This window comes from Rattus rattus, chromosome 8, assembly GCF_011064425.1.
Source record: "Rattus rattus isolate New Zealand chromosome 8, Rrattus_CSIRO_v1, whole genome shotgun sequence".
NCBI classification, from domain to species: domain Eukaryota; kingdom Metazoa; phylum Chordata; class Mammalia; order Rodentia; family Muridae; genus Rattus; species Rattus rattus.
Genome location: NC_046161.1, coordinates 50,130,652 through 50,157,165, shown reverse-complemented (window position 1 = coordinate 50,157,165; position 26,514 = coordinate 50,130,652). Strand labels below are relative to the sequence as shown.

Here is a 26,514-nt window from a genome sequence, read left to right as displayed (position 1 = left end):
TGGTGTTTATCTCCTGTAGGGAAGACGTGTGCGGCATGGACTGCCTGAGGACTGTGTGCCAGCAAGATTCTCATGAACCCCCGACCCCTGTGTAGGAACCGCTGCGCCTGTGTAGGAACCGCTGCAGTGTGTCTCTGAAGGACCCAGCTTCTCACCTCCCTTCTTTGTCATTTTCCTCCTTCTTGTTGTTTTAAGGAAAAGTGGTATCAGAATCAGCTAGTATACTCAAAAATTGAAAATAATAGGTTTCTTAATTTGTAAGTCCAAAAGATTGAAACCACAGGAGAAATGCTCTACTGTCTGAGAAACTCACTCAGAACAACCCTCAGGTACTTGAAATTATCTTCTACAAGAAAAGACTTCTAACTTCAGTTCCTGTAAACTTTATAGTCAAATGGTTTATTGGGCTTTTCTCTTTCCTTTATATTTTTAGAAGTACATTGTAAGATGAAGTTTTTACTTACTTCATACCCTAAAATAGCATATCAGGAATTATATGAGTAGATATCTTTGCTATGCCAAAATTTCTTTCCTGACTGCCTCAGTAAAGTATCACAATCGTTAGGAATTAACACCATACGGCATCTCTTCCTTAAACTTTCTATAGCAGCCGGGCGTGACATCTTACAGCTATAATCCCAGCAAACCTAAGCCAGGAGAGTTGTGACCTTGAGATTAACCTTGACTTCATAATAAGACTGTCCCCCCAAAAAAGTAAAGAAGGAAAAAGAGAAAGTGGGGCACGGTGGCCCATGCCTTAATGCCAGCACTTTGTAAGTGGAGGTAGAAAGCCCAGGAATTCTGTGTCATCCTCAGCTGCAGAGCAGTGACCTCAAAGGAAGGACGGGGGGTGGGGGGAGGGGGAGAGAGAGAGGGAGGGATTTTTAAATTAAAAATTTTTTTACAAGCTTAACTGTGCGTTTAGTTATTTTGTCTCATTGTTAGAGGAGGGAAGAAAAGCAGAGGAGGTTGAGCCAAGATCAGAGCCCAGAGGGTCTGAGGCACCCATGACTCTCATGCTCTCAGTCATTACAGTCTCAGAAAGCCCTGATGGGCTGTGACTTCTCAGTCATCATCCTTCAGACACAAAATTAAAGTCTTCAAAGATTTATAGTCACTTAGAGTTCAAAAATACAAGGTATCCTATCAGAAAGGCCTGTCGCTTTCCTCTGAGTTTAGCTCAGAGGCAGAGCTCCTGCCTAGCAATCTCAAGGCCCTGAGTTCAGTGCCCAGCTCCAGAACAAAGGAAAAGCATGACTGCTTTCCTTTCTCATAACATATGATCCTATGTTATCCTTATCTTTAAAAACAAACAAAAACCATGCAAGTAAAAATATCATCACCAAAATTAACCAGACCCAAAGTCTGATCATCTCATTGAATTTACAGCCATTCTGAAGCTGTCCAGCGTCATGGTGGATTTTACCCTTTAACTATCACTTACCAACCACCAAAAAGTGAACAATCCACGGCAAAGTTAGACCTAGAAAAACAATTAGCTTCAAGCCTTCTGTAAGTGCTTCAGTCGCTCTGTGCTTGACTTTGTAACAAACCTGATATGTGCTTAGTTCTTCTGCTTAGGAGTAATAGTTAAGGTTGGTTCCATCAGTTCTAGAAGCTGAGGGTTTGGGTTTATTGCCATTTTCCCTGGCGGAGCAAATCTGGAGCTGGCATTTGGAGCTCTATCTTTTTAAGACATTCAGCAAATCATCACCGTGCAGTTTTAAACTCCCCCATTGGGTAATTTTTTGTGATTTAAAGCCCTGGTAACTTTTTAATCCTGGCACTTAGGAGGTGGACAGGAGGTCAGGTGTTCAAGGCCATTCTGAGGAACATAGGACCCTGTCTTAAAAACAAATAGGGGTTGGGGATCAGGAAAATGGGAATCTGTGCAAATGTTATGCAAACAATAAGACCTTAGCTTAAATCCCTGGTACCCACATAAGCAGCTAAGTAGGGCCACACATGCCTATGACCCTAACACTATAGGGACAGGGACAGGAAGTTTGCTGGGGCTTGCTGGCTGCCAGCCTCGCCCCAGGTCTTGTGTGAGCTCCTATCTGATGGAAACAAAGTAGGTCATTAGAGCAGGCCATCCAACATGCTGGTGACCTCACTCTGGATGGCGACCACATGGACCATGGGTGAACTGGCTTTGACCTTAGTCTCCCTTAATCAGAATTTTAGGGCGTGTCTGCAGCCAAAGCAATTTCCCAAAGAAGTGATAGAATATCCCTTTTTATTAAACCGTTGACATTCTTAGTTTCTTATGTCTATCTTGAAATGTCTTGAAGAAAGGTCACTAGTTATCTTTTATGTGGGTGTGTCTGACTACTTTATCCTCTGACTGGAATCAGAAGCATGTAAGAAGTTCTACTCTGGGGGTTGGGGATTTAGCTCAGCGGTAGAGCGCTTGCCTAGCGAGCGCAAGGCCCTGGGTTCGGTCCCCAGCTCCGGAAAAAAAAAATAAAATAAAATAAAATAAAATAAATAAATAAATAAATAAATAAATAAAAAGAAGTTCTACTCTGTTAAAACCCAGCTGTTAACATTAGACCTCCTTCATTCACTTTGTAGCTAAGGACTCTATACACTGCTTTTTTAAAAGCTCAATCAAGTTTCCCTTTACTCTGCGTATATTTGGCTTCCTCGTCTCTGTATCCTTACAGCCTAGCACATTATCTAAAACACACAGGAGGTGCTAAGAATGTGTTTGAATAAATGAGCTAAAAATGACTGCTGGGTTTGACTTTTGAAGATTCCCAGATGAAAGAAATCTGACTGTTCCCAGGAAAGTTCACAGAAGAGACTTTCAAGTCATGGTTTACATGCTCTATTAATCTATTGATCTGGCTTATTTCTTCTACTATTGGGCTTACTGCATAAACTTCCTAATTAAGGCACTATATGAACTTTGCCTCTACGGGTCTCCTTAAGAGTCTGTCCACAAACTTCATTGCAGTTACTTTGAGCAAATCCTTAAAGCTTACCCCTTCAGACACCAAAGCCAAACACCAGAGCCTCCCACCTGTGGCACATAGTTTGTCAAACGTGAGGTGGGTATCATACACCACTTACACACACGCAATACCTGTGTTGTACTGCTGGTCTTGGTGTGGGTGTGGAGAACCATTAGAAATGCCTGCTCCTAAGACAGCATTCTGAGGAGCACCTTACGATTCATGGATGTGCAGTAAGTACTGAGCAGAAAGCGTCGAGTACTCTGGAGTGTTAGCTATCAAACCAAAATGAAAGCATTGCAGTTAAGGGCTGTCAGGATGGCTGGCAGAGAAGGGCACTTGCCACCAGGCAGGCCAGACAAATCTGAGTCAAATCCCTGGAACCCACATGGTGGATGAAGAGAACGCTCTCCACAGTTGTCTTCTGAGCCCCAAACCTGTGCATGCGGGTGTGTATGCACATGCACACACAAACACACACAAAATAAATAAATAATGAATACAATATAATAGTTTAAGAAGAACTACAGTGAAGATTATCTGGAACTTTTTTTTAAAAAAAGCCGAAGTTGACAGTTTTGAACATTTGTTTGAGCATTTGTTATACCTCCTATAATTGTAATTATTTCTATTAAAAGAAATGGATTTTTGCTCCTAAGTTAGCTGCATTTGTGTTTTAAAATACTCTTTATATCTGAGAATTAGTTAATAAAGCACAGCATTCGAATTGCATAGATAACTTACCCCATATAAATGATCTGTGGCTTTGGGGAGGTGTTCTGTAACAAGACTGTGTAAACATTGGACCTGTCAGCTGCTTCACCACCGGCCTTCTTTAAAAGCGATCTATTTGAGGATGCGTGCAAGTGGTCTCTGGAAGCCAGCCAGTTTGATTATTTGACAGGAAGTTGTTGTACCCCATGGCTTGCCAGTTGTCGCTTCTGTTTCCCTGCCCGGTGCCCCCAGCACAGTAAGAACAGAACGATGGCAGAGGAGGTGCTGTCCTCCTCAGCTTCAGGAGCTGCTGCTGGGGAACAGAGTGCTGGCCCAGCCAACCAGAGGCCCCGTTCATCTGACAGAGCCGGGGAACAGTGGTGCGTGTGACAGCTCTGTAAAGTGCAGCGCATGATTCCGTGTGTGGTCACGAATGTCCCTTCATTCCTGTCTCTTCCCATTCTCGTGTTACTTACCTTGAGATGGAGGTGTGGGTTAGGAATGAAAATGGAAACTACTTTCAATAGGAAGGCATGTTCTGTTAATTGGAACCGTTGTTGAATACCAAATGGCTGCAGTTCTGGGTAAGGAGCTGGGAACACTCACATAGTCTGATCTTTTGGAGAGAAGGACATGAGGCTACTGTCCTTTTGAGTTCCTGTGGCAATTGCTCTGTGCTGAAAGGTTAGTGAAGGCTTCTTTCTAGAAGAATCTAGGGCAAAACACTGCATCTTCTACTAATAGAGAATAGAGAGCAATGAAGACTTTTTAGAAGAGGCATACTCAGGACTAAAGCTCATCCTGGGAGCCCCATGTGGACTGACTGGAGGTCAGGGGACCATAGCTTGCTATCTTGTCACTAAGCAGCAACCTGTGATCAAAGGACAGCTCCTATTTAAATGCAGCATTATTTAGGGCCCTAAGACTTTAATGCTACCAGATCACAAGCAAACACTGTGGTTTATTTTTAATGTGTCTTTAATATTTCCATCACTATAATGATGTAATTACTATTTTAAGGTTTTCAGTATGCAATCATCTTTTAAAACATTTATTTTAGAAATACCTTGTTTCTTATGTATTTATACCAAGCTTACAAGTTGTAAAAGCCATATATCAATCATTTTCATTCCCAGTGACTTTTAAACATACTTGGAATTAGTCTCAGTACTTTTTCTCTTTCCGTTGAGTTTTCATCATTTGCTTTGAAAGGTGATGTGATACAGGACTGTCTTTGTCTGCTGAGCTGAAGGCTTATTTAAGTGGAGAGAAATTACAGCTAGACTGTAGAGGCTGGATAAGAAGACAGTAAGGCTTAAGGTTGGTTCAGTACAAACATTGTCCAGAGGGCCATTTTAGCTTATAACAGGGCAAGGTCTAGAATCAATCTCCCCGCCCCCCTTCCTTTCTATTTAGAAAGCTGGTATGCCACAAAAATGTGGAGTATGTGATGTTCTATCTGCTGTTGAAAACCGAGCTTTGGTGTCTGGATCCCAGAGACTTCAGAAGAATGTACCGGATTAAAAGTTTAAAATAAAAGCAGCTAAGATACCAGACTTTTAGGACATTGACCCAAATGATCAGAATTTGTGATGTCGTCCCCCTCTTTTTTGGAGAAAATAAAGCACAAAAACACAAAGCACTTTCGGATTGAGAAGATAGCTTGACCTACTTGCAGGGGCTGTGGAACGCTCCTGGTTTCATTTAGAACAAGTTTCTGATTCTCTTGTGAAGTGCCCATAGCTCCCATGAGAGCCTGACTGCTATTGGAGGAGAGGGGCCATGTAATTATTTTTATATCTTGCTTCTTAGGGTGTCTCTTTCCATTTGGAATAATGACCAGTTCTGTTGGTTTTCTGTTCTTCAGTTCAGCAGACATTTACTGTACGCATGTTGCTTCTCTGGTACCACACGGGATTCTGGGCACACTATAAAAAAGCAAGAGAGCTAAGATAGCACAGAAAGAAGTGATGGCTTCCATTTTGAAGTGAAGAGCAGAGGACATCAGAGAAGGGTGGGGCTGGGCCAAAGACAGAATATACCCTTACTAAGGCAAAAATACAATAATAGGGACATTGGAATAGTGGTTAAAAATGTGTATTGCTGGGGTTGGGGATTTAGCTCAGTGGTAGAGCGCTTGCCTAGGGAGCGCAAGGCCCTGGGCTCGGTCCCCAGCTCCGAAAAAAGAACCAAAAAAAAAAAAAAATGTGTATTGCTTTTGCAGAGGACCTGAGTTCAGTTCCCAGCACCCACATCAAGTGGCTCACAACCACCTGTAATTCCTGCTCCAAGGGGCATTTGATCTCTGATCTCTGCAGGCACTACACTCATGTACACACAGAGAATTAAAAATAAATCAGAGACAAAGACAAAGGGAGGGAGGGAGGGGAGGGGGAGGAGAGAGAGAGAGAGAGAGAGAGAGAGAGAGAGAGAGAGAGAGAGAGAGAGTGTGAGTATAACAGAAAATGTGAAGTGGAGGGATAGCTCAGCAGTTAAGAGCATTTGCTCCTCTCTCAGAGAACCCAGGTTTGGTTCCCGGCACACAAGGCAGTTCACAGACATCTGTGATTCCAGTTCTAAGGTACAATGACAGGAGTAATTCATGTTGAAGAGTCACTAAGAAATAGTGGTAGATAAGAGAAAGAACCTTGAGCTGCTTGTACAAAGTCTGAACTTTATTCTGAAAGTGGTGGCAGGCCGCACACTCAGCCCTCTTCCATCTGCCTGATAAGCACTAAGGAACTCCATGTTCCCTAATTCACAGATAACTTTTAAATAAATGAAAAGTAAAGACGCATCTAGAACTCATGATGCTACTCATAGCCACAAGTAATTGTTTTTCCTTATTTGACGAAATGGTTAGAAAATGGCAGCCCATAAGACCTTTTCTAGAGGACTTGAATAAAAACTGGGTGATGTTTTCTATCCACCTCTGTCTCTCTCCCAGCCACTCTTTCCCAGCCAGATTCTTGCTTGGTCTCGTGTTTAAAAATAGGACACAGTCCCTGCCATCAGCGAGCAACCCAGTAGGGAATTCAGATTGTGACCCAAGAGCAGTATTATATATATGCTTAGAGAAAGACATACACAAGGCAGCGTATCTGAGTTCCAAAGGGAGGGCCAGTCAGTTTGGGGGAATGGACTCAAACACTCCCCAGAGGCAAAGTGTTTGAAGGTGAGCAAGGAAGGCCAGGGATATGACTCAGCAGTAATAACTCAGAGTATCCTAGCATGTATGAGCCCCTGGATTTGTACTGCAGAGGGGAACAAATAACCAAGATGAATGAGACAAGTGCGAAATGTCATTCAGTTGTGTGGCTAGAACACATCTTGTGTACCATTCATTAGGTGATAAACATTTGTGCTGTTTTCACTCTGGAGCTGTTATGAATAATACAGTATAAGAATGTGTTCTGGTTTCTGTATAGACATATGTTTTCTTTCCATTAGATATCTCTGTAGGAGTGCATATGCTGGCTCATATGATGACTCTGTGTTTTACTCTTTGAGAAACTCAGGCTGCTTTCCAAAGTAGCTATTCAATCTTAATTTATTTAATCATCCAGATTTCTATACATCCTCACCAGTTGCCTATGGATATTATTATTACAATGATCCTAGTAGATGTGAAGTATTGTGGTCTCGGTCATTATTTAATGAGTAGTGATGTTGAACACCTTTCACCTGTGTGTTGGTCATTCCTATTTTATCTTTGGAGAAATGTCTGTGAATTTCTTTCTCTCTTTCAAGAGTTCTTTATATATTCTCGTTGCAGGCTTCTTACCAAATATGCAATGTGAGCACACGTTCCCGTTCTCAGTGTATTTTTTTTTCTTCCCTCTCATCTTCCTTTCCATCTCTCTTTCTCCCTCCCTCCCTCCCTCCCTTTCTTCTTCCCTCTTCTTTCTCCCCTCTGGTGTCTGTCTGAAGTCTTGCTATGTAGCAAGGCTACTCAGCCGCCAGAGAATCAGGTTTACAGGGATGTGTGACCATGTCTGAAACTGAAGGATACTAGTTTGTTTTTTTTGGTTTTTTTTTCTTTTTTCACTTGTAGCGCATTGTTTTGCTGTCATTTTATATGGGGTGTTAGAACTAACCATTGCCTAACTCAAGGATACGGCCAACCATTTCTGTGCTTCATCACATTCCTGGAGTGAGGCCACAGCTCAGTGGTAGAGCATGCTGGAGGCCCTGGGTTTGACCCTCAGCACTGAATAATGCAGACTTTTGTACTTTTAGTTCTTCCATTTACATCTTTTGTGCATTTTAGCTAATCTTCTGTGTAGTGTGAGGTAGGGCTCCAACTCAGGTTTTGTTCTTATCTCTTGTTTTCTGCATATGTGTATTCACCTTCACAGCCCCGTATGTCCTGTCCTCCCTAGTGACCTCCCACTATAAAGGTTTCTTTCTGACCTTGCAAACAGAGAGCATTCATCTACAGGGTCCCACCCCACGTTGATTACTATAATTCTGTAATAAGCTAGGCTGTTTTGGGTCACTCGAGCTGCTTATGCTCCCACATAGACTCGAGGGTCCCCACATCAACTCTGCAAAAGATCCAACCGAGATCTTGATAAGGATTACATTCAATCTGTAGGTTAATTTGGGGAGTATTTCCACCTTAACAATATTAAAGTCTCTGATCCATGAGTTTAAATAGACTGCATAAAATTAGTCATTTTAATAATGTGACTGATTTTTTAATAACATGACTAATTTCCATTTATCCTGGTACTTTTTAATTTCTTTCAGCGATGTTTTATGGTTTTCAACATGCAACTCTTGCTTAATTAAATTTATTCCTTAATACTTTAGTCTCTGTTGCAAATGGGGTTATTTTCTTAATGTCAGTTTTAGATTAGTCATTACAATTAATTTTTGTGTACTGATTATTTTCTTGCATTCTCAGTAAACTCATATGTTCTTTTCTTCTTTTTGATTGTTTATGGCAGGTTCTCATGTAGTTCACACTGGCCTCAGACTTACTGTGTAGCTGAAGATAGCTTTGACCTCTTGCTCCTCCTGCCTTCATGTCTTGAGTGCTGGAATTTTGTGTGTGTGTGTGTGTGTGTGTGTGTGTGTGTGTGTGTGTGTGTGTGTGTGTGTGTGTGTGTGTGTATATATCTAGTGTGTGTGTATGATGTATGTATTCCACCGCTTCAGTTTAGTAACATGCTGGGAATTGAACCCAAGGTACCTTGCATGCTAGGCAAGTACTCTACCATTCCAGCCCTGGCATATTATTTCTAATGGATATTTGTATGGTGCCTTGTGCTTTTCAAAATACAGGATTATATCTATGCTTAAAATAGGTTTACTTCTTTCTAACTTGATGTTTTTATTCACTATTCCCATGGCTATTGTCTGAGTATAATATAGAATAAAGATGGTAATAACAGAAGTCCTTGTATTGCTGACATTAAGAAGGAATCATCTAGTCTCCTGTCACCAAGTATGATATTAGCTCTTGGTTTGCTGTGGAAGCTATCAGACCAGAAAGTGGTGGTGCATGCTTTTAATTCCAGCACTTGGGAGGCAGAGGCAGAGGCAGGTGGAGCTCTCTAAGCTTGAGGCCACTGTGTGAGTGGACCTCTAAAGAGTGAGTTCCAGGACAGCTAATGCTACACAGAGAAACCCTGTCTCAAAAAAAAAAAAAAAAAGAAGAAGCTATCAGGCTGAGGATGTTCCCTTCTGTCCCAAATTTGTTGAGTGTTGTCATGGAAAGGCATTAGATTTTATCAGATATCTTTCTTAATTTTGAAAATACCATAGGAAAGATTCCTGTTTTTATTTTGTTATCATAACATACTGATTAATTACAAAGTATTAAACCAATATGTGTCTATTGTGTTTATGATGTTTAAAGTGTTGCTAGGTTCAGTTGCTAACAATTACGGTTTTTTCCCTTTATTCATAAGTAACACTAGTCTCTAGTTTTTGGATGTCTTTGGTTTGGTTGTCTAGGTAACATTGCTCCTGAAAAATTGCTCCCTTCTACTTTTTGGAATAGCTTGCAAAGGATTGTTAATACTACTTTGGTTTAATTAATATTAAGCATTTGGTAGAATTCACCAGTGTTTCCATCTAGTTCTGAGTTTTCTTCATGAGAAGGAAGTTTAGTTAGTTAGTTTAGTTAGTTAGTTATATGCTAATGAAGGTTAAACCCAAGGGCTTGTGCATGCTGGGCAAGCACTGCATTAAGCCACCTCCCCACCAGAAAGTCTTAACTACCTTTGCTCCCTTAGAGCTCTGTGTTCTTTCCTTTATTCTCTTCCCCTTCCCTACCTCCCCCCCCCACCATGCATTCTCTCTATATATATTTTTGTTTGTGTTTAATGCTGCTCTCTCCCTTATAAAAACACTGTTATTTGCTATTAATGGAGAGAGGAGCTCTTTCAGTTTGCTGAATATATGTGGTAGTTAGTAGTTTAAACTCCTAGGTGTTCTTGATCAAAGTACTATATATATATAAGAAGTAGAATTAATTATCATCACAATTTATATTGATTCTCGCCACTGGTATTTCTTCAAGGATATGGTTTTAGCAAAACAAGCCAGCATGCATTAGCATCCTCAGAAGCATCCATGTCTGTGACTTTCCTCCTTGCTGTGTCAAAAGCAGATCAAGGCAGACAGCTTTGTTTTGGCTCACAGTCTAAGAGGACAGTCTAGCTTGGTGGGGAAGTCATGGCAGTAGACCTGTGGGGCAGCTTTGCATCTGCAGCCTGGAGGCAGAGAGATGAACACGGGTGTTCAGCTCACTTTCTTTTCTTCAGTTCAGAATCACGGCCCAAGGTATGGTACTGCTCACATTTGGAGTGGCTCCCCAAGTAGCCTAATGTAGGCATTCACAGATCTATCCAAAGGTCCCCCACGTGATTGTAGAACATATCCAGGTTAATAATATTAACCATCACGCCATCCACTTACCTGAACTCTGAATGATTATAAGTGGAAAATGTATTTATTTCCTAGGACTGCCATAATAAAGCATCTTAAATGGGTTGCCGAATACGACAGAAACTTAATCTTTGACAGTTATGAAATAGGGCCCTGAACTGAAACTTCTGTCCATAAAACTATGCTTCTTTTGAGACACTGAGTAGAATCTGTTCTTGCCTCTGTCTGGCATTTAATGATGGCCATCCATCTTTGGCATTCCTGGTTTACAGTTAAATCATTTCTGTCTCTGCCCCTGTCACCACATAGTGATCTCCTTATTTGTCTTCACACTGTTTTCTTCTTACTAGGATACCAGCCATCGTTGATTGGAACCTTCCCTAACATCAACTTTATCATATTAGCAAAGACTCTATTTCCAAATGAGGACCTATCCATAGACACCAGGGGTTAGGGCGGCAACATAACACAGTCCACAACCAGACATTATGTTATTCTTCTATCTCTCGAGTAAAGGCCTCATTTTAATAGCTTGACTAATTTTAGTAGACATTTGATGACATATTTCTATCTTTAGAAAATAATGTCTTCTCTCCATTATGTAAGAAACAAAGTATCATTGAACCCTTGTGTGCTTGTCCTCTAAACATAACCATTAGATCTATAAATTATATGTCCCTCTATGGAATGGCAGGTGCTGTATACAATGTAAAATTGGAATAATATGACAGGAAACAGAAGAATATTTGCCAGGCTCTGTGCAGTGATCTCATTGCTAGTTTCAGATCTGTTTTCAGTAGGACTCCCACGTATTTTCTTGATCCTCAAGTGCTGTCATCTCTACTGTCACATGCAGATGTTTCTAGTGTCTCTCCTTCCCAGTACTGTGGTGTGGCGACGGCTAACAATATTATTGGAGACAGGACTGGAGAATCTGGATTCCTTTTGAAAACAGAGCTCACCACCCAAACTCTGACAAAGAAATGCTGAGACATAATTCATCTTTGTTACTCCAGTCGAGCTTTGGATTCATACCTTCAGTGTTCAAGCGTTTGTTCCTTGGTTTCACATTTCACTTCGGTGAAAGCATTGACGATTTCTAGATTCCCCATGCCCACATCACGCATTTCTACTTGTTTCAATTATGAAAGGAGGTTGACATTTTGATTCATTCTCTTTTTCTTTCTTTAAAAACAATGCAGGACAATCTAGAGCAGCCATGATACCTCCCAAGCACCCACGGCATCCCAAGGGAGCGCTGGATGATGCCATTGCCTTTGGAGAGAAGACAGACCAAGAAGTATTGAATGCTTCCCAACCCACACCACCCCCACTGCCAAAGAAAATGATACGAGCCAACACAGAGCCAATCCCCAAAGACCTTCAGAAATCCATGGAAAGCAGTCTCTGTGTCGTGGCTAATCCCACCTATGATATTGATCCCAACTGGGATGCCAGCAGTGCTGGATCTTCTGTCAGCTATGAACTCAAGGGACTGGATGTTGAGTCTTATGAATCCTTGGAGAGACCTTTGCACAAGGAGAGACCTGTTCCTTCCACAGCAAACAGTATCTCCAGCTTAGCCACTCTCAGTATTAAGGACAGATTTTCCAACAGTATGGAGTCACTCTCTAGCCGACGTGGTCTCTCCTGTAGACAGGCTCGAAGCATCCAGAAGCCACAGAGACAAGCACTTTATCGAGGACTTGACAGTCGGGAAGAAGTGGTGGGTAAACTCCGAAGCCTTCATACAGATGCCTTGAAAAGACTGGCAGTTAAATGTGAAGACCTCTTCATGGCTGGGCAGAAAGACCAACTCCGCTTCGGAGTGGACAGCTGGTCAGACTTCAGGCTAACCAGCGACAAACCGTGCTGCGAAGCTGGAGATGCGGTTTACTACACTGCCTCATATGCAAAAGATCCACTCAGTAACTATGCAGTCAAGGTAGGGAAATATTGAAAATCTCACCTTAATATTTCCTTCCTTCTTTTTGAGTCAGGATCTCACCCATGTAGCTTTGTCTGGCCCTGAACTCACTACATACACCAGGCTGGCCTCAAACCCATGGAGATCTGCCAACCTTTTTCTCCTGAGTGCCTAGCCTTACCTTAATCTTAGTCAGCACATTGTTACCAAAGCGGATTCATTCTTTACTCCCACTTTCTCTCCTCCATTGTGTGAGAGTGAGTGAGTGAGCCTCCTATATTAGCAGGTGGTCTAATAAGTAGGTTTATTACTGAAAGAAGAATAGACACTAAGGAAATATGGGGAAGCTAACATTCTGTGGGAGTCTGGAAGGATTGAGACCAAATGCCTGACAAGAAGCAACTTAATGGATGGAGGGTCGGTTTTGGTTTGCAGTAGGGTGGGATACAGTCTGTCACTGTGGGGAAGGCACAGCAGGGTTGGCTGGTCACATTGCAAGCAGAGAGGGGAGCGCTGATGCTCGGTTAACTTTCTCCCTATTTTCAGTCTGGGGCCCCAGCCTATGGGACCCTGCTGCCTGCATTCAGAGTGGGTCTTTCCTTTCTGCCAACACCCTCATAGTCACACTCAGAGGTATTTTTCCATGGGATTTATACATCCCTTCCTATTGAGAATGAACATGAACTATCACAGACTTTAACTCAGACTCTTAGAAGACATAGCCATTGAGCTTTGGCAGTTTGCAGTGGTTATCCAAAAAAACGAAGCCCGTGGGGTATCCCTTCACTCCATGTTTCTGCCTTTATTCTCTACCAAGTAAGAGATCCTTGCTTACCCCTTCTCTGTAGCTTGTGTGCTTCCTGGGAGACACTTTTATAGAAAAGGTACTTAGTACTCAATGTTTACATCATGCTCATAAGAGTCTTTTTTCTCCATTTGAGGAAGGTTTTGTTCAGTGAGGTAACTAACTTGCTTGAGGTCACACAGTGAGGAGTAGAACTAGGATATCAGGCCAGCAGAATGGCTCCTTGAGCAAAGATACTTGCTACCCGGCCTGATGACTGAGTCTGATGAGTTCAGTCCCTGGGATCCAGAAAGTGGAAAGAGAATATGGAGACCCCTGCGCTCATATGCTCTCGTTCATATTCTCTCTCTCTCTCTCTCTCTCTCTCTCTCTCTCTCTCACACACACACACACACACACACACACACACACACACACACCTCAGATATTTCTGACTGTGCAGCCTATACTTTGCCTGTTTATTACATTTTTAAACACATGTCAACCATTCCAGACAACACTCTACTTTGAGATTCCCAGAGCACTTGACATTGAGGATTCTTGTCCAGTTAAACTCACCGTAACAGCCATCCACAAGTCCCATGAGAGTAATGACTATAGTGCGGACTATGAACTCCCAGAGACTTGCCTTCTGATCCTGACTTTACCATCTAGTAGCTTTGTGGGTAGCAACAGCTGTCTTTGGGATTGTGGTTAGTGAGCTACCTTCGGCTTCTTTTACTTTACGAGGGTTAAAGAGAGTTAAAGTCTCAGGTCTCACAGATGGTTTCCTCTTCTTCAGATGTTTAAGTGGTAAGCCATGTACCTTATGGGACTTTTCGTGACCAATGACATAGGACAAGTGAAAGGTGCTAAGAGTAGAGGCTCAGTATAATGCTCTCCAATCCCGCTGCCTCCTCTCACTGATTCTATTCACTGGTTCAAAACCGATTAACATAATCTAAATGACTTTTACATGTTAATTTAGCTTACGAAGACCAGATGGTTTCTTAGTAAATGAATGGGTAAGGTAAACAATTGACCTTACCTCCCTATCAAGACATACATGTTTCCACCGACCATCTGCAGTCTCACCACCTCCACCTCTAACTGTCTTGACCTGCTGCAACAGCAGCCCACACTTTTAAAATTAAACCAAGGGATAAACTGTGGAGAGAAGATATGGACTCAAGTTAATATATTACTGTTGAGTATAAAAAGGCATTTTGAGATTCTGTGTAGCTCTCAAGAGCTATTATATCAATTGGGGTTATAGTACCTTATCTATCTTGGGTCTTTATTGCTACAAGATCACCAATGTAGAATGAGTACCTATTTCGGAAAGGGGCATAAAACTATCTGTTCTTTCAAAACAATTGAGAAGTGGGGCTTGACTAACTTTATGTATTATTGCCACACAATCTTGTCTCTTTCCTAAATCAATGGTGTAGTATTGATTTCTTTGCTTGTAATAATACAAAAGCAATCTCAAAAGAACAGGTGGCAAGTGATTATATACTGGTAGTTGTTGGCAGGTTTGGGAAAGGGGGTTTTACACTAAATACTGAATATAAATGTCTCTTTGAAGACTTTCTGGACATTTCCAGAAGTCCCTAATTGATTTACAGTCTGAAAGGGATTCTAAGAACTCTGAGACCCCTACATTTGCAGAGATGAGCAAATGAAACCAATGGGTGGCCCACATAGACCCTCTTCAATGTTTGTCTTCTTAAAATATCCCTCCCTTCCTATATTAGTGAGCTTAGGATAGCCTAATAGATAGGGCTTGTCTCTTAAATATTGCAAAGCAAGTTTATTTGAAAGGTAAGGGTCACACCTACATATTCACTGCAGTGGTGAGCTGTTAAAATATTTACTTCATGTCAGCTTTTTCAGGCTGCCATGTCAGAAGAGCATAGATTAATTAGGTGGCTTACATAAGAGTGTGTGTGTGTGTGTGTGTGTGTGTGTGTGTGTGTGTGTGTGTGTGTGTGTGTGTTTTTGCGCGCGCGTGCTAGGTAAGTACCTGAGTACCAATCAAAGCCCCTAGCCCAACAGTAGAAATTTATCTTTTCCTGTTTCTAGAAGCGAAAAGTCCAGATTCAGAGTTTAACCTGGTTATTTTCAGATAAGGACTATTCTCTCTGAGTCCTCACATGTGATGAGAGTCACTAAGAGAAGGGTCTTTTCTTAAAATGACACTGATCCGATTGTATCCAGGTCCCAACCGTATGACTTACCTAAGTATCTCTCTCTTTGTGGGCTGCATCTTCAGAGCTTGAGCATGTAAATGAGAAAGAGACACAATTTAGACCATAGGATTCTATCCCCCATCCCTCCCTCTCATGTCTTTATCACAGGCAAATCCATCCCAGTTACCTTCAAAGCCGTATTCCCAAGGATCAACTCTAAAGCCCTTAAAGTCTCATCTACATATTCTCTAAATGAGATATGAATGAAACTTAAGGTATGATTCAACTTAATGCACCGTTGTATCTGTGATCCTGGTAAAGCTAGACAACTTATTTGCTTCCCAAATACAGTTGTGCACAGGCAGAGGATAGACAGACACTCCATCCTGAAATGTGAGAAATCAGAGGCAGGGCAGAGAGAAAGTGGGTACCAAAGTCTCAGATACCCTTACCTCATAAAGATGCTCTCATCTGATACTGTCGCCCATATAGCTCCTCCAAAAGGCTCTCCACCCTGAGTCACTATTTATTTTCCCCCTAGCTCTCTAAATCTAGAGAAACGGGCTCATCCTTTGTTGACACCTAAAAGGAAACAGCCCTGTCCACTGGGTCCTTAGAAAGAAGAACAACATGGATTCTTTCTGAGTTTTTTCTAATGTGTATGTGGCGTGTTTACATCCCCACACATCCATGTGTGTGGGTGCCTGCAGGAGCCAGAAAGCGGCTCTGGATTCCCTGGAGCTGGAGAGGTATGGATGGTTGTGAACTGGTTGGTGTGAGTGCTGGGACCCAAAGCCAGGTCTACTTTGAGACCGTAAGTGCTGCCAACCTCTGAGCTGTCTCTCTGCAATAGTCTTGATCTCTTTATCGCCTCCATGACTGTTTTCCTTTTCCTTAAAGAATAGTGCACATGGGCAGCCAAAGAGCTCCATGGGCCAGGCCCATAGAATTCAGAATAGCTAGGAGTCTTTCCACACCCTTCTACTCTCGGAATCCACTTTGGGCAAACCTGCACCCAAGCTGGTGGTCTCCACTCATACGACCTTGTCCTCATCCCTGACTTCTGCTGAGACCTCTGTATTGAATGGCTGTCTATGCTTTCTAGCCTGGTGTCGTGGTCACACCCATAGTCCTAGCATTCCAGTGGTAGAGGCAGGAGAACCAGGAGTTCAAGCCATCCTCAACTCCACTACAGAGTCTGAGGACAGCCTAGTAGGCTACATGAGATCTTGTCTTCAAAACAAAACAAAAGATTAAACATGCCTGCCTTTTATACTATGAACAGACCAAATAGTCTGCATCCCCTTCCCCCTTTCCTGTTGTCCTGTAAGCAGTCAGGAGAAACCAAAGTGTTCCTTCACCGCCTGACTTGAACATCCCAACTAAAAATCCAATTTTACCTCTCATACATTCTTTTCTCCACAAACCACAAGAACACAGTGCAGTCTCTTAATTCTCTGCCACTTTATGACATGGGTCACCTTCCTAGGAGTTTCTGATTGTTTGCTCACCACCAACTCCTTTAACATCTGAATTTGCTGTAGTTGTCACTTCACACTTATCCAGGCGTTTTCTAACATGCATTCTAAATGCTTTCACCATCGACTTAGTTCTAAGGCTGCTTCTGGAACATTCTTAACTATTGTTGGAATGGCACTTCCACGGTTTTTGTTTACTTAAGCTGATAGAAAAACTGTCGTAGACTCCATAACTTAAATTCTCCAAATTCTAGAGTCTGGAAAACCCAAGGTCAGGGTCGTGGCTGACTTTGTTTCTGGTGAGGTTTTCATAGGCATTAGAGACAGCCACCTTTTCATTGCATCCTGGCATCACAGAGAAAGCAGCTGAGCCTTCAGGTGTCTCTCTGCTAAGAGGATATTACTGACATCGCGTCAGGCTCCTACTCGTAACCAGTTTAACCGTAATTGCCTCCCAATAGCTCTGGTCTCTGGGAGACAGTACAATCCAGAACAGGTGTTGATGTTGGTCTTTGTTCTAAAATGAGTGGTTTTAATTTGGAACTTTTACTGAATTTGAAGGTTTTCCTATTATCTATTCTAATTTTTCTTTATCACGAATAACTTTATTTCGATTTATCTTAAAAGGCATTTTAATGCAGAATAAAGAGCTTTGAAGTCATCTGGGCCCATGTTCTGAAATTTATCTCTAGTATTAAACAGGTCAAGGAACTTCTTTTAGTTTTTACATCAGCAGAAACTGGCTACCATGCCTACCCCATAAAATTGTTATAATGCACATGGCTATGTAGTGAAACTGCTTTCATAAACTATAGAGCGCATGTAAAATACAACGGGATAATGTATTGTTGTTAGCGGTACAGGGAAAGCCGTCCACACTGTGGGGATTACTCATTAGTATTCTTTAATGGTAGGCGTTAGCCTCAGCACATTTACATAGCTTCTATGCTTAGATATTTTCTTTCTCATTACTTCAAAGATGTAAACATCTTTTTTTCTTAAGATTATGAGAGAATGCTACAAAATGTAGCAACCTCAAAAATTTCATTGATGTCAAAATTAGAAACAAATTAAGCTCCTGATACTAAGAAAACAGTTTAATAAATTAAAGCACATTATCCCAATTAAATGTTTGTAACCATTAAAATGGGTGACTATACTGACTGTATAAGATGAAAAATGCTTATTTTAAAGTGTCCTAGAATACCAAATAGTAGGAGCACTCCTTTGTTCAAAGTGACCTACAAGATAGAAGTGTACAGTTAAATCCAGAGTGAGAGTGACGGTCACTATAAATGATTTGATTTTCTTAAAAGATAATATTGTGATTATTCCGTGGCAGGGGGCAGATTGGAGCATTTGAGGTTGTAGATCATCACATCGAGGTTCCTAAAAGCACGGGTACCCTTAGTTAGTCCTTGGTTCCTCGGCTCTGTCGTCCTGTCCTCTAGCATAACTTAGAAATCACTCCCACTGCTGCTGCTCAGCGTTGGCACATGCTGGTTCTTCGTCTGCACTGCCCTTCTCCTGGGAGACAGTGTAACTCAATGAAGAATTTCAGCTTCTGATGACCTATTCCATAACTACCTGAGTTACCCTCACTAACAGGACCATCGCCTCACCTACAGAATCAGAATTGCCAGCAGTGAGCTCTGGGAAACTGTATTTGTAGCAGCAGCCTCCACGGTGGTTTCCATATAGGATTTTGAGGCCTTTTGAGGAAGCGGTTAAGAATTAGGTTTTAAAGTTAGAAGAACTGGGTTTAACTTAGAGTTTAGCTGCATACTGACTATGTTTCTTTAGCCTTGTACATGCCTTTTCTAAGTCTAGTGTCTCTCTGTAAAGTAGAAAACATAGTTTATTCTTAAGTCTTATATTTAAGACTTACATATCTTCCCCTGTCACTATAGCCAAGTATATAACAAGGAGCTCTTTAAGCTTAAGAGGGGAAGGATTTATTTTGACTCACTGAGATTTCAGTCTATCATGGAGGGAAGGCTTTATGGCTAGAGCAGCTTGTGGCTCTGGTGGCAGAAATATGATACTACTTGCTCACATCTCACTGAACCAGAAGACAGAGAGAGATTGGGCTAGAAACAAGACTGGGCTATAATCCTCCCGGCCCATCCCCTAGTGACCCACTTCCTGCTGTGAGGCCCTCATGCTACAAGTTCTGCAACTTCCCAACTGATGCCATGTGCCAATGCAGAGAGCCAGCCGAGTCTCTGTTCATCTACTTAGCCGTGAGAGCTGCTCTCGTCCTCTCCTCCTCATCTGTCCTTTATGCAGCTCTATCCACTTCTAGCCAGTGACCAAATACACCATGTCATAGGCCACATGCTATGCTGTCTTGAAATTTCCAGTCAAACTGATTCTGTTACTTTTGAATTTATCTTCACTTAAATTTTTGGGACATAGGCAGACTATAACCAGATTCTCTGCCAGCATGTGACATAAATGGCATCTTGTCCCACTTTCAATAGAGAATGTTTCCCTCTACAACTTCATGAGCCTGGCCACATTTCTGTTAATGTTCTGGTCTCCTGAACTCCCAACCAGAGTGGCTCACTAAACTCTGCATATTACCGTCATCTGTTGACCTCTGCTTCCAGAATCCTGGGTTTCTATAGCCTGCAGCTCCAAACTTCCACATTCCTCCCAGACCTGTTCCAAAGAATGAAAAGGCCAGCTTCCTCCCAGAAGCCACCCTGCTTCTTACTGTTTACTTGTTTTGTTTTGTTTTGTTTTGTTTTTTCATCACTTTTTCCCATTGTTAGAATCAACTACTGAACCAGAAGGAACTTAAAGGGGTTAGGGGGTTTATTTCAGCTCACAGTTTGAGGCCGCATCCTGACTGGAAGGAGTGGCCTGCAGCAGGAGTAGCAGGAATGTGAGGCTGCCCGCTCATATCTTGTTAGATTAGCAAACAGAGCAATGAGAAGCAGAGGCGGGGCCAGGCTGTAAATGTTACTGTCTTCCCCGAAATGACCCCTTCCTCCACTGAGGCCCCACAAAAGTTCTACAGCTTCCCAAACAACTCCATTAGCTGGAAACCCCATGTTCAAATGCGTGAACCCATGAGAACGTGTCATAGTCGGACCCAGCTATTGTGAGAAGAAAGGGTTGCAGGTATCTGGGCATGGTTGGCAGATACCTGTAGTCCCAGCACTTGAGAAGCTGAAACAGAAAGATTTGGGGTTTCAGGCCAGCTTAGACTACACAGCTAGACTGTCTTTAAAAAAAAAACACCCACAGGACTTAATATATGTAGTAATTCCATTATACAATAGAGAAACATTCATGTGTCTCTTAACCATCATTACTTTTGACATCTACTGCAAGGACCATGGCTTTTTAATTCTTATGTGCTTAGAACCTAGTACAATATATAATACTGCACATTGGATAAAATATTTCGTGACCTTTCAAAAATACAAAACATTTTGATATTTTGTGGGTTTACATCAATACATATGCATAAAGCAAAAGCTTTGCCTTCATAGAGCTCCTAATGCAGTGAGAAAGCCAAAATATAACTCTTAATAAGACAGATTATAGTGAAGTTTCAAACGCAGGGTGGGGGGTTGTACTAAATTAATTATTTTGGTGAAAATCATGATGGGAGGGACCCAAAAAAGCTGAGTGGTCACTCGTGTGTTTCCGCAATAGTCTAGGAAACTTTGAGTCCACCCACACTGCAACAGGACAAAGGAAAGGAAGGGCATGTGGTTCAGAACTGCCGAAGGCATGATCCTTGTATAGTAAGTGCTAGATGGAGGCAGTCGTCCTGAACCTCTAGGAAGGACAACCCCAAAGGATGGCAGTGCCATTCGGCGAAATATGAATCCGAAGGATGTGTTGTCTGTGAAGCATGCAAATGACAGCCAAGGTAGACAGGCTCAACAGCTAAACACGGGAGCTCGGGCCTCATACGAAACATGAAGTCTGGAAAGAGTTTTCCTATCCCCCCTCCAGTGTCTTGATTTAATTCAGACTAAATGGGGTGTATGAGACTGTTAGTGGAAGGGTCTGTTACGTGAGGAAAAGCCTACACAGAGATGTGACTCAAGCAGGGGCAATTGGGACCCTAGTCACAAAAGGCAAAGTCCCCAGACCCAGAGCTTGAGCCTAGTTCAAGACAAGACCATGTGTGATAGTGGGGTATGGACACCAGCCCAGCAAGTTAGATAAGAAGGATAAGAAATGGGGAGGCAATGAAAATAGTCAACTTTTGATAAAGTAAGCAAAATTGATGCCCACACAGTCGGTTACCTTCAGTTCCCATGTTCTTTGTTCCTCATCCATGTTTTCTCTTCTCTCTGATCTTGGAAGACTACCACCCAGCAGACCAGACTGTCCGGTGAGCTGTATACTGGCTGGACTCCAGCCCCTAACTTACTTCCCTGGTCTCTAAATAAAGCTAAGCATTAGATTAAACTTGAACTAAACTCCCTGCCATCCAAGTAAAATCTCCATTGCCTCCTTTGTCTTTCAAAGAGTCATAGTAGCCACTAGCCAATCATCCTAATCGACTAAAGTCAGTTTACTAAAGGAAATGGAGGCCAGAGAGGTTGCCCTGTTTTGAACACACACCAGTTTCAATGGCAGACTGACTCCCGACTCTTAAGTAGTACCTCTCCCATTATTGTACTTGAGCCAGTAAGCCAGCCCCTTGTGTAGCCCCTTTTGCCTAGAAGAGATAATCTGGTAGATTATTGCTTGGTCTCATTAAGACTCTTTTTCACTTATCTCAAAGAGATAATTTTTGAACAAACACTGCCATGAAAAGATTTGTGTTAAATTTGGATGACGATCATTTAAAGAAGATGCTTAATGCTTCACATATATATTAAAAAAAAAAAGCCACTAACTTTCTGAATGTTTTCACCTCAAGAAGTCCAAAGTTGAGACAGTGGGTGTCTTCTCTTTTGATAGGACAGGTCTTTGTTCTTAATGCCAGACAGTACACAGCTCAGTAGACGTGAGGACTTCCCTGTTATACCAGCGGGGCTACTCACTCTTCCGCCCACGCCACAGCCTTGTTAAAAGCTTGTAATAAAGTTGAGGTGAATTGTGGAGACCAGCGCCTTTTATTGCACTTTTTACTCAAATCCCAATTTGTCTTATTTGGGTAGATGCTGAGAAAGCAAGACACTAAATGAAAAGGCATTAAGGAGAATAGCTGTTATTGGTAGGAATTTACAATGGGCCCATACTATCTACCCAGGCAGTTAATTACTAGCATAGTAGTAAGGGAAAATCCAGATGGGAAGCCATTCCCACTTTCATAATTCAACACAAAGATGTCCAACATTGAAACGTAACAGAAAGTGGGTGATCAGTAGCCAGCTACATGCGTACGGCCATTCTAGGTTAGAGGGCACATCACTTCATGGCTTGATGGGTGCAGAATGTCAGAGGCCCAGCTGGGAACTTGCTCAGAAGAGAGAGGGTTCAGCTCATATGAACTTGGAATCAAAGTAGATTGCCTAATAAGAAAAAAAGATAGAGCTGTAATATTGATGAGGTGAGAGAACATAGTGGGAATTACAAGTTGGGGTTCAGATTAATTGAATTCCTAATCTGGGACCTGAGCTCTAAGTCACAAATCAAATGGTAAAGACTTACACATTGCCTTCTCAAATATCTCCTAGGCTCCAAATGAGTTTCTTAGCCATGTGAACCTTTTTGTAGTAATTTAAGCATTAAAATACCTGGCCAGCCTGACAAGCCTCATAGCAAATTTCTACAGTGTGGAGTCCTCAGCATTTACAGTGTGGAGGCCCAGACAGCATTTATATATTAACATTTTGTTTGTTTTGCAGGTTGTTGTAACAGCATTGCTTACAGGGGTCAGGGTGAGGGATCTTACCTCTGTAACTAGAAGTAAAGGAGACTTACTCCTCAGCAGGCCGAGAATTGCTGTCACTCAGTAACTGACCTAGAACTTAGAATAGCAAACACTGGGTATCAGTTTAGAAGTTGAGGTATCATTCTGCACCCCCACTGCAGCTGTGCTTCTGTGTGCTGCAACAGAACAACCCAGATGGGAGAATGCATGTGGTCTTCAGTGTTTCTCGTTGTGTCCGTCTACAGTTCACTCCCTCACTTATCCATCTCACTTAAGGCTCACTGAGGCACTGTAAAATGTGTAACATGAGAAGGAAATGAGATTCCCTGCTGATAAAGTGGAAGTAGGCTGAAGGCACACTGGGCCCATAATGGAAAAATAAAAGCTAATGTAAGCTATTTTTGAAGAGTCCTGCATTTTGTAATTATTACTTTCTTTGTGGAAGAGAGTAGAAAATTGAGTAGAATGACGAAGGACCTTGTTGTTTGGTGTGGTTCTGTTCAGTACAAAGCTGGTAAGCCTCTGGGGCAGACTCGACTCAGCAGACAGCTAGCATTGATCCAGTTTTCCTGAATCGTGTAGTCAGGTCAGTCATGAGCATTGATTACTCAGGTCTGTCTGCTATTGCCCCCTCCCCATCATTTTGCCAACTTCCATCTGTTTCATGAAAGCTGTTCATGTACTCTAGCTGTTCTGGGCAAATAAACAATATAACCACACTGGATTCGATGTAGCTTTCTCTTGGTGTTTTGTATAGGTAAATTGAACATGTTCTGTGTGCCTTGTTCTCTGTTAGGCCCTGAGATACAAGTGTCTGTTCTTAAAGTAGACCAAAAAAAATCAGCTAAGTGTAGTAAGAGAGATACCCAGGTACAGAAAAGCAGTTTAGAGTGGTTAGCACGTTCTCTCCATCAGAAGTAACACCTGAGAAAGGCTTTGAAAGCAAAGGTAGGAATCCCTTTGACACCTAAGGGATGAAAACAGGGCCTCAGACAGAAAGGGTACGTTAGGAATGAGAGACTGGCTATAGACAGACCTACATGGTAAGAACAGATGGAGAAGGGGCAGGAAATACAGTTGTGAAGAGAGACTGCTAGAGTATCTAAATAGGTAGGTAATAGAGTTTTAAAGTTGGCTCTGCTCCCTATGAAAGTTATTTTTAAGGGAATTCGTAGAAGAAGCAAGGTGTCCTGTTGGAAAGCCTTTGTGGTAGTCTCGGAAAGCAGTAATGGTAAGCAGAGATGAAGAAAGAATAATTCAAAATATATTTAGGAGTAAAATCAGGAGTATAAATCAGTTGGACACAGGGAGTAAAGATGGGAAAGAAATCCAGAGTGAACTTGATGCTGGAAAACGGGAGACTAAGCCAGATAATGGAGCCATTCACCAGGAGCAGAAAAGGCCAGAATGTGAGGGTGGAAAGGGCTCAGGTTGGGTTGTACTGAATATTATGAATTCATAGGATAAGACAGCACAAATTATTCAGCCAGTGTTTACAGTGTAAGATTCAGAGACATAACTGAGTTGTAAATGCAGGTGTGAGGTCAGCGGCGTATGTGAGGGAACAGAATGGCTTATGAATACTAGCAGTTCAAGCCACCTTGGAGACAAAGGATCAAGAGATAGTAGTAAGTGACCAGCTCCATCACACACACACACACACACACACACACACACACACACAGTGTCTCTGACTCTCACCCTAAATCCAAAGGGCAGCAGGCTGGAAGGTCTTCTTTACAGATAACAGACAGTGAGGATGTCCTGAAAGGGTCAGTATTGATAGACGTGTGCTGTCTTTTCCTTCCCAGCTGCTCATACTGTGGCTTTGCAGTCATGGCCCCCCACAGTCTACTTTATAAAAGTTAGCTGTCTGGGTTGACATTCTTATTACAAACATAAATGCTTTATAATGACAAATTTGCCTCAAAGGTATGTAGAGCAGTTGCCACGAGCAACACATAAAATGAGCCCCTGAACTGAAATGAATGTTTGGAATTAAACTTTTCAGATTATGTGTCCAGTTCCGATGCCCTGCTGAGACCATGCTGTGTACGAATAGTATGTTTGACCCCAGGTTTAAGAAGGGCTTGAGAGAGGGTAATTTGATCCTGATTCTGGTTTGGTTCGGTCTGGTTTGGTTTTTCCAGTTCCCAACAGATAACTTGTCAGTGGTTAACGTGTCCCCATCCTGTATTTGGAAATCTTGTCAGATTGCTTCAGGATGCTGTGGTAGCAAGTGCTAAAGAAGCATCAGTCTTGCTGGCCTGCTTGGTTGATAGTGACAAGATACTGTTCCTCCCTCCCATGAATTTTGTCAGCTCAAATATGTCCCCATTTTCCCTTCAAGCCCCTAGTTTTCAAGCACCTGTACATTATTCATGCTGAGATCAGGGGTCGTATAGAGACCAGCCAGATGCCCTTTGTGATGGTCCCCTGACCCCTCTGGAGAGTAGGGCTCAAGCAGGCCATGCTGTGAGCTGGTGAGCATGAATCCCCTGCACCCAGGGAGGACTCCTGGCCTGCTTCTGCTCTTTTCATCACATGCTCCCTTACTGAGTGAACTCAGTGTCACTAACTCTGATGAATCAGAGACTGGACAGATGGATAGAGAGACAGATAGACAGACGGACAGACTGACCATGATATATTTTTGCCAGCTTCAGCAGCTGAATTTTGTTCTGCTGCATTGTGCTGCGTGCAGCCTGGATGCTGATATTGTAGCTCCCTCTAGTGTCTCTGGGGTGCAGTCCCTCGGTTCTTCTGTTGGAGAAAATGTAGACAAACACAGAATCTGCCAAAATTGGTGGCGTTTTAAGAATCTTTCCCATACATTTGCTTGTTGGGAATGTGATCTCTTCCTCATTCTGCTGTGTTTCTGTTTCAGAGTGTGGGGGATGGGACCAGGATCCCTGTGGGAATCGTTCTTGTGAGGGCTTCTTGAGATGCCCCTGTTCAGGCCTTATAAGGAAAGAGTGTAAATTCTGTTCAAAAAAGATAAATGAAACCAAGAAGCTGAAAAGTTTACTTGGATCCCAAGTAGAGAAAATATTGGGTAAAGGAATTTAAAAAAAACTGGCATTAAGAACTTTGTCCATTTATTCTGTAAAGAGTGGTTTGTTCTCCAAAATAACTTTTGGACTAGAAATTTATCATCTGAAGTCAGACCATTTTGAGGTATTTTTCTAATCTAAAGGAGTCAAGTTATTAATATTTGAAAAATGGCTACTATGTAGTACATAGAATAATATAATATTTCCTGCCTAAATTAACATCATTGCAGGCTCTATAATAAAGATTTATGAGCTACCTATCATGTGAAATCCTATTATGGAAATCTCAAGTCTGTGTTTGGGTTGTAACCGGCTTCACGGCTATAAACCAATTAAAAGCACAGTGCCTGCCTCTCCTCTCTCTTCCGCTCGCTCATTCTCTCTCGTTTTCATTTGCCCTTAAACCAGATTGACCCATTATTCTTCAGCCCGCCTGTGTAAATACAGAGATAAGGAAGTGCTTCCTCCTCAGCTCGCTCTCTGGGCAGGCCATTTTCCTCCCAAGCATCCAAAATAGTGGAACAATTTATCACTTCTCCTTTGTAAGTCACTCCTATCCTTTATCTCAAGTTGATCTATGAAGCTGAACATAAATTCTAGTTGTAGAATCCATGTTCTTATCTACTCCCAAAAACTCTGGAAGACTTTATAAAAA

At 42.1% G+C, this 26,514-nt stretch overlaps 1 protein-coding gene across 5 annotated transcripts in view; it reads left to right on the top strand.

Annotated features, from left to right (window-relative positions):
• Positions 1 to 26,514, top strand: part of Peak1 (pseudopodium enriched atypical kinase 1) — a 203,285-nt gene that overhangs the window by 170,215 nt on the left and 6,556 nt on the right. For all 5 annotated transcript variants that reach the window (XM_032909605.1, XM_032909604.1, XM_032909600.1 and 2 more), the window contains one exon: positions 11,777 to 12,519. In XM_032909605.1, the coding sequence (XP_032765496.1) occupies positions 11,777 to 12,519 (743 nt within the window). The remainder of the gene's footprint in view (positions 1 to 11,776; positions 12,520 to 26,514) is intronic.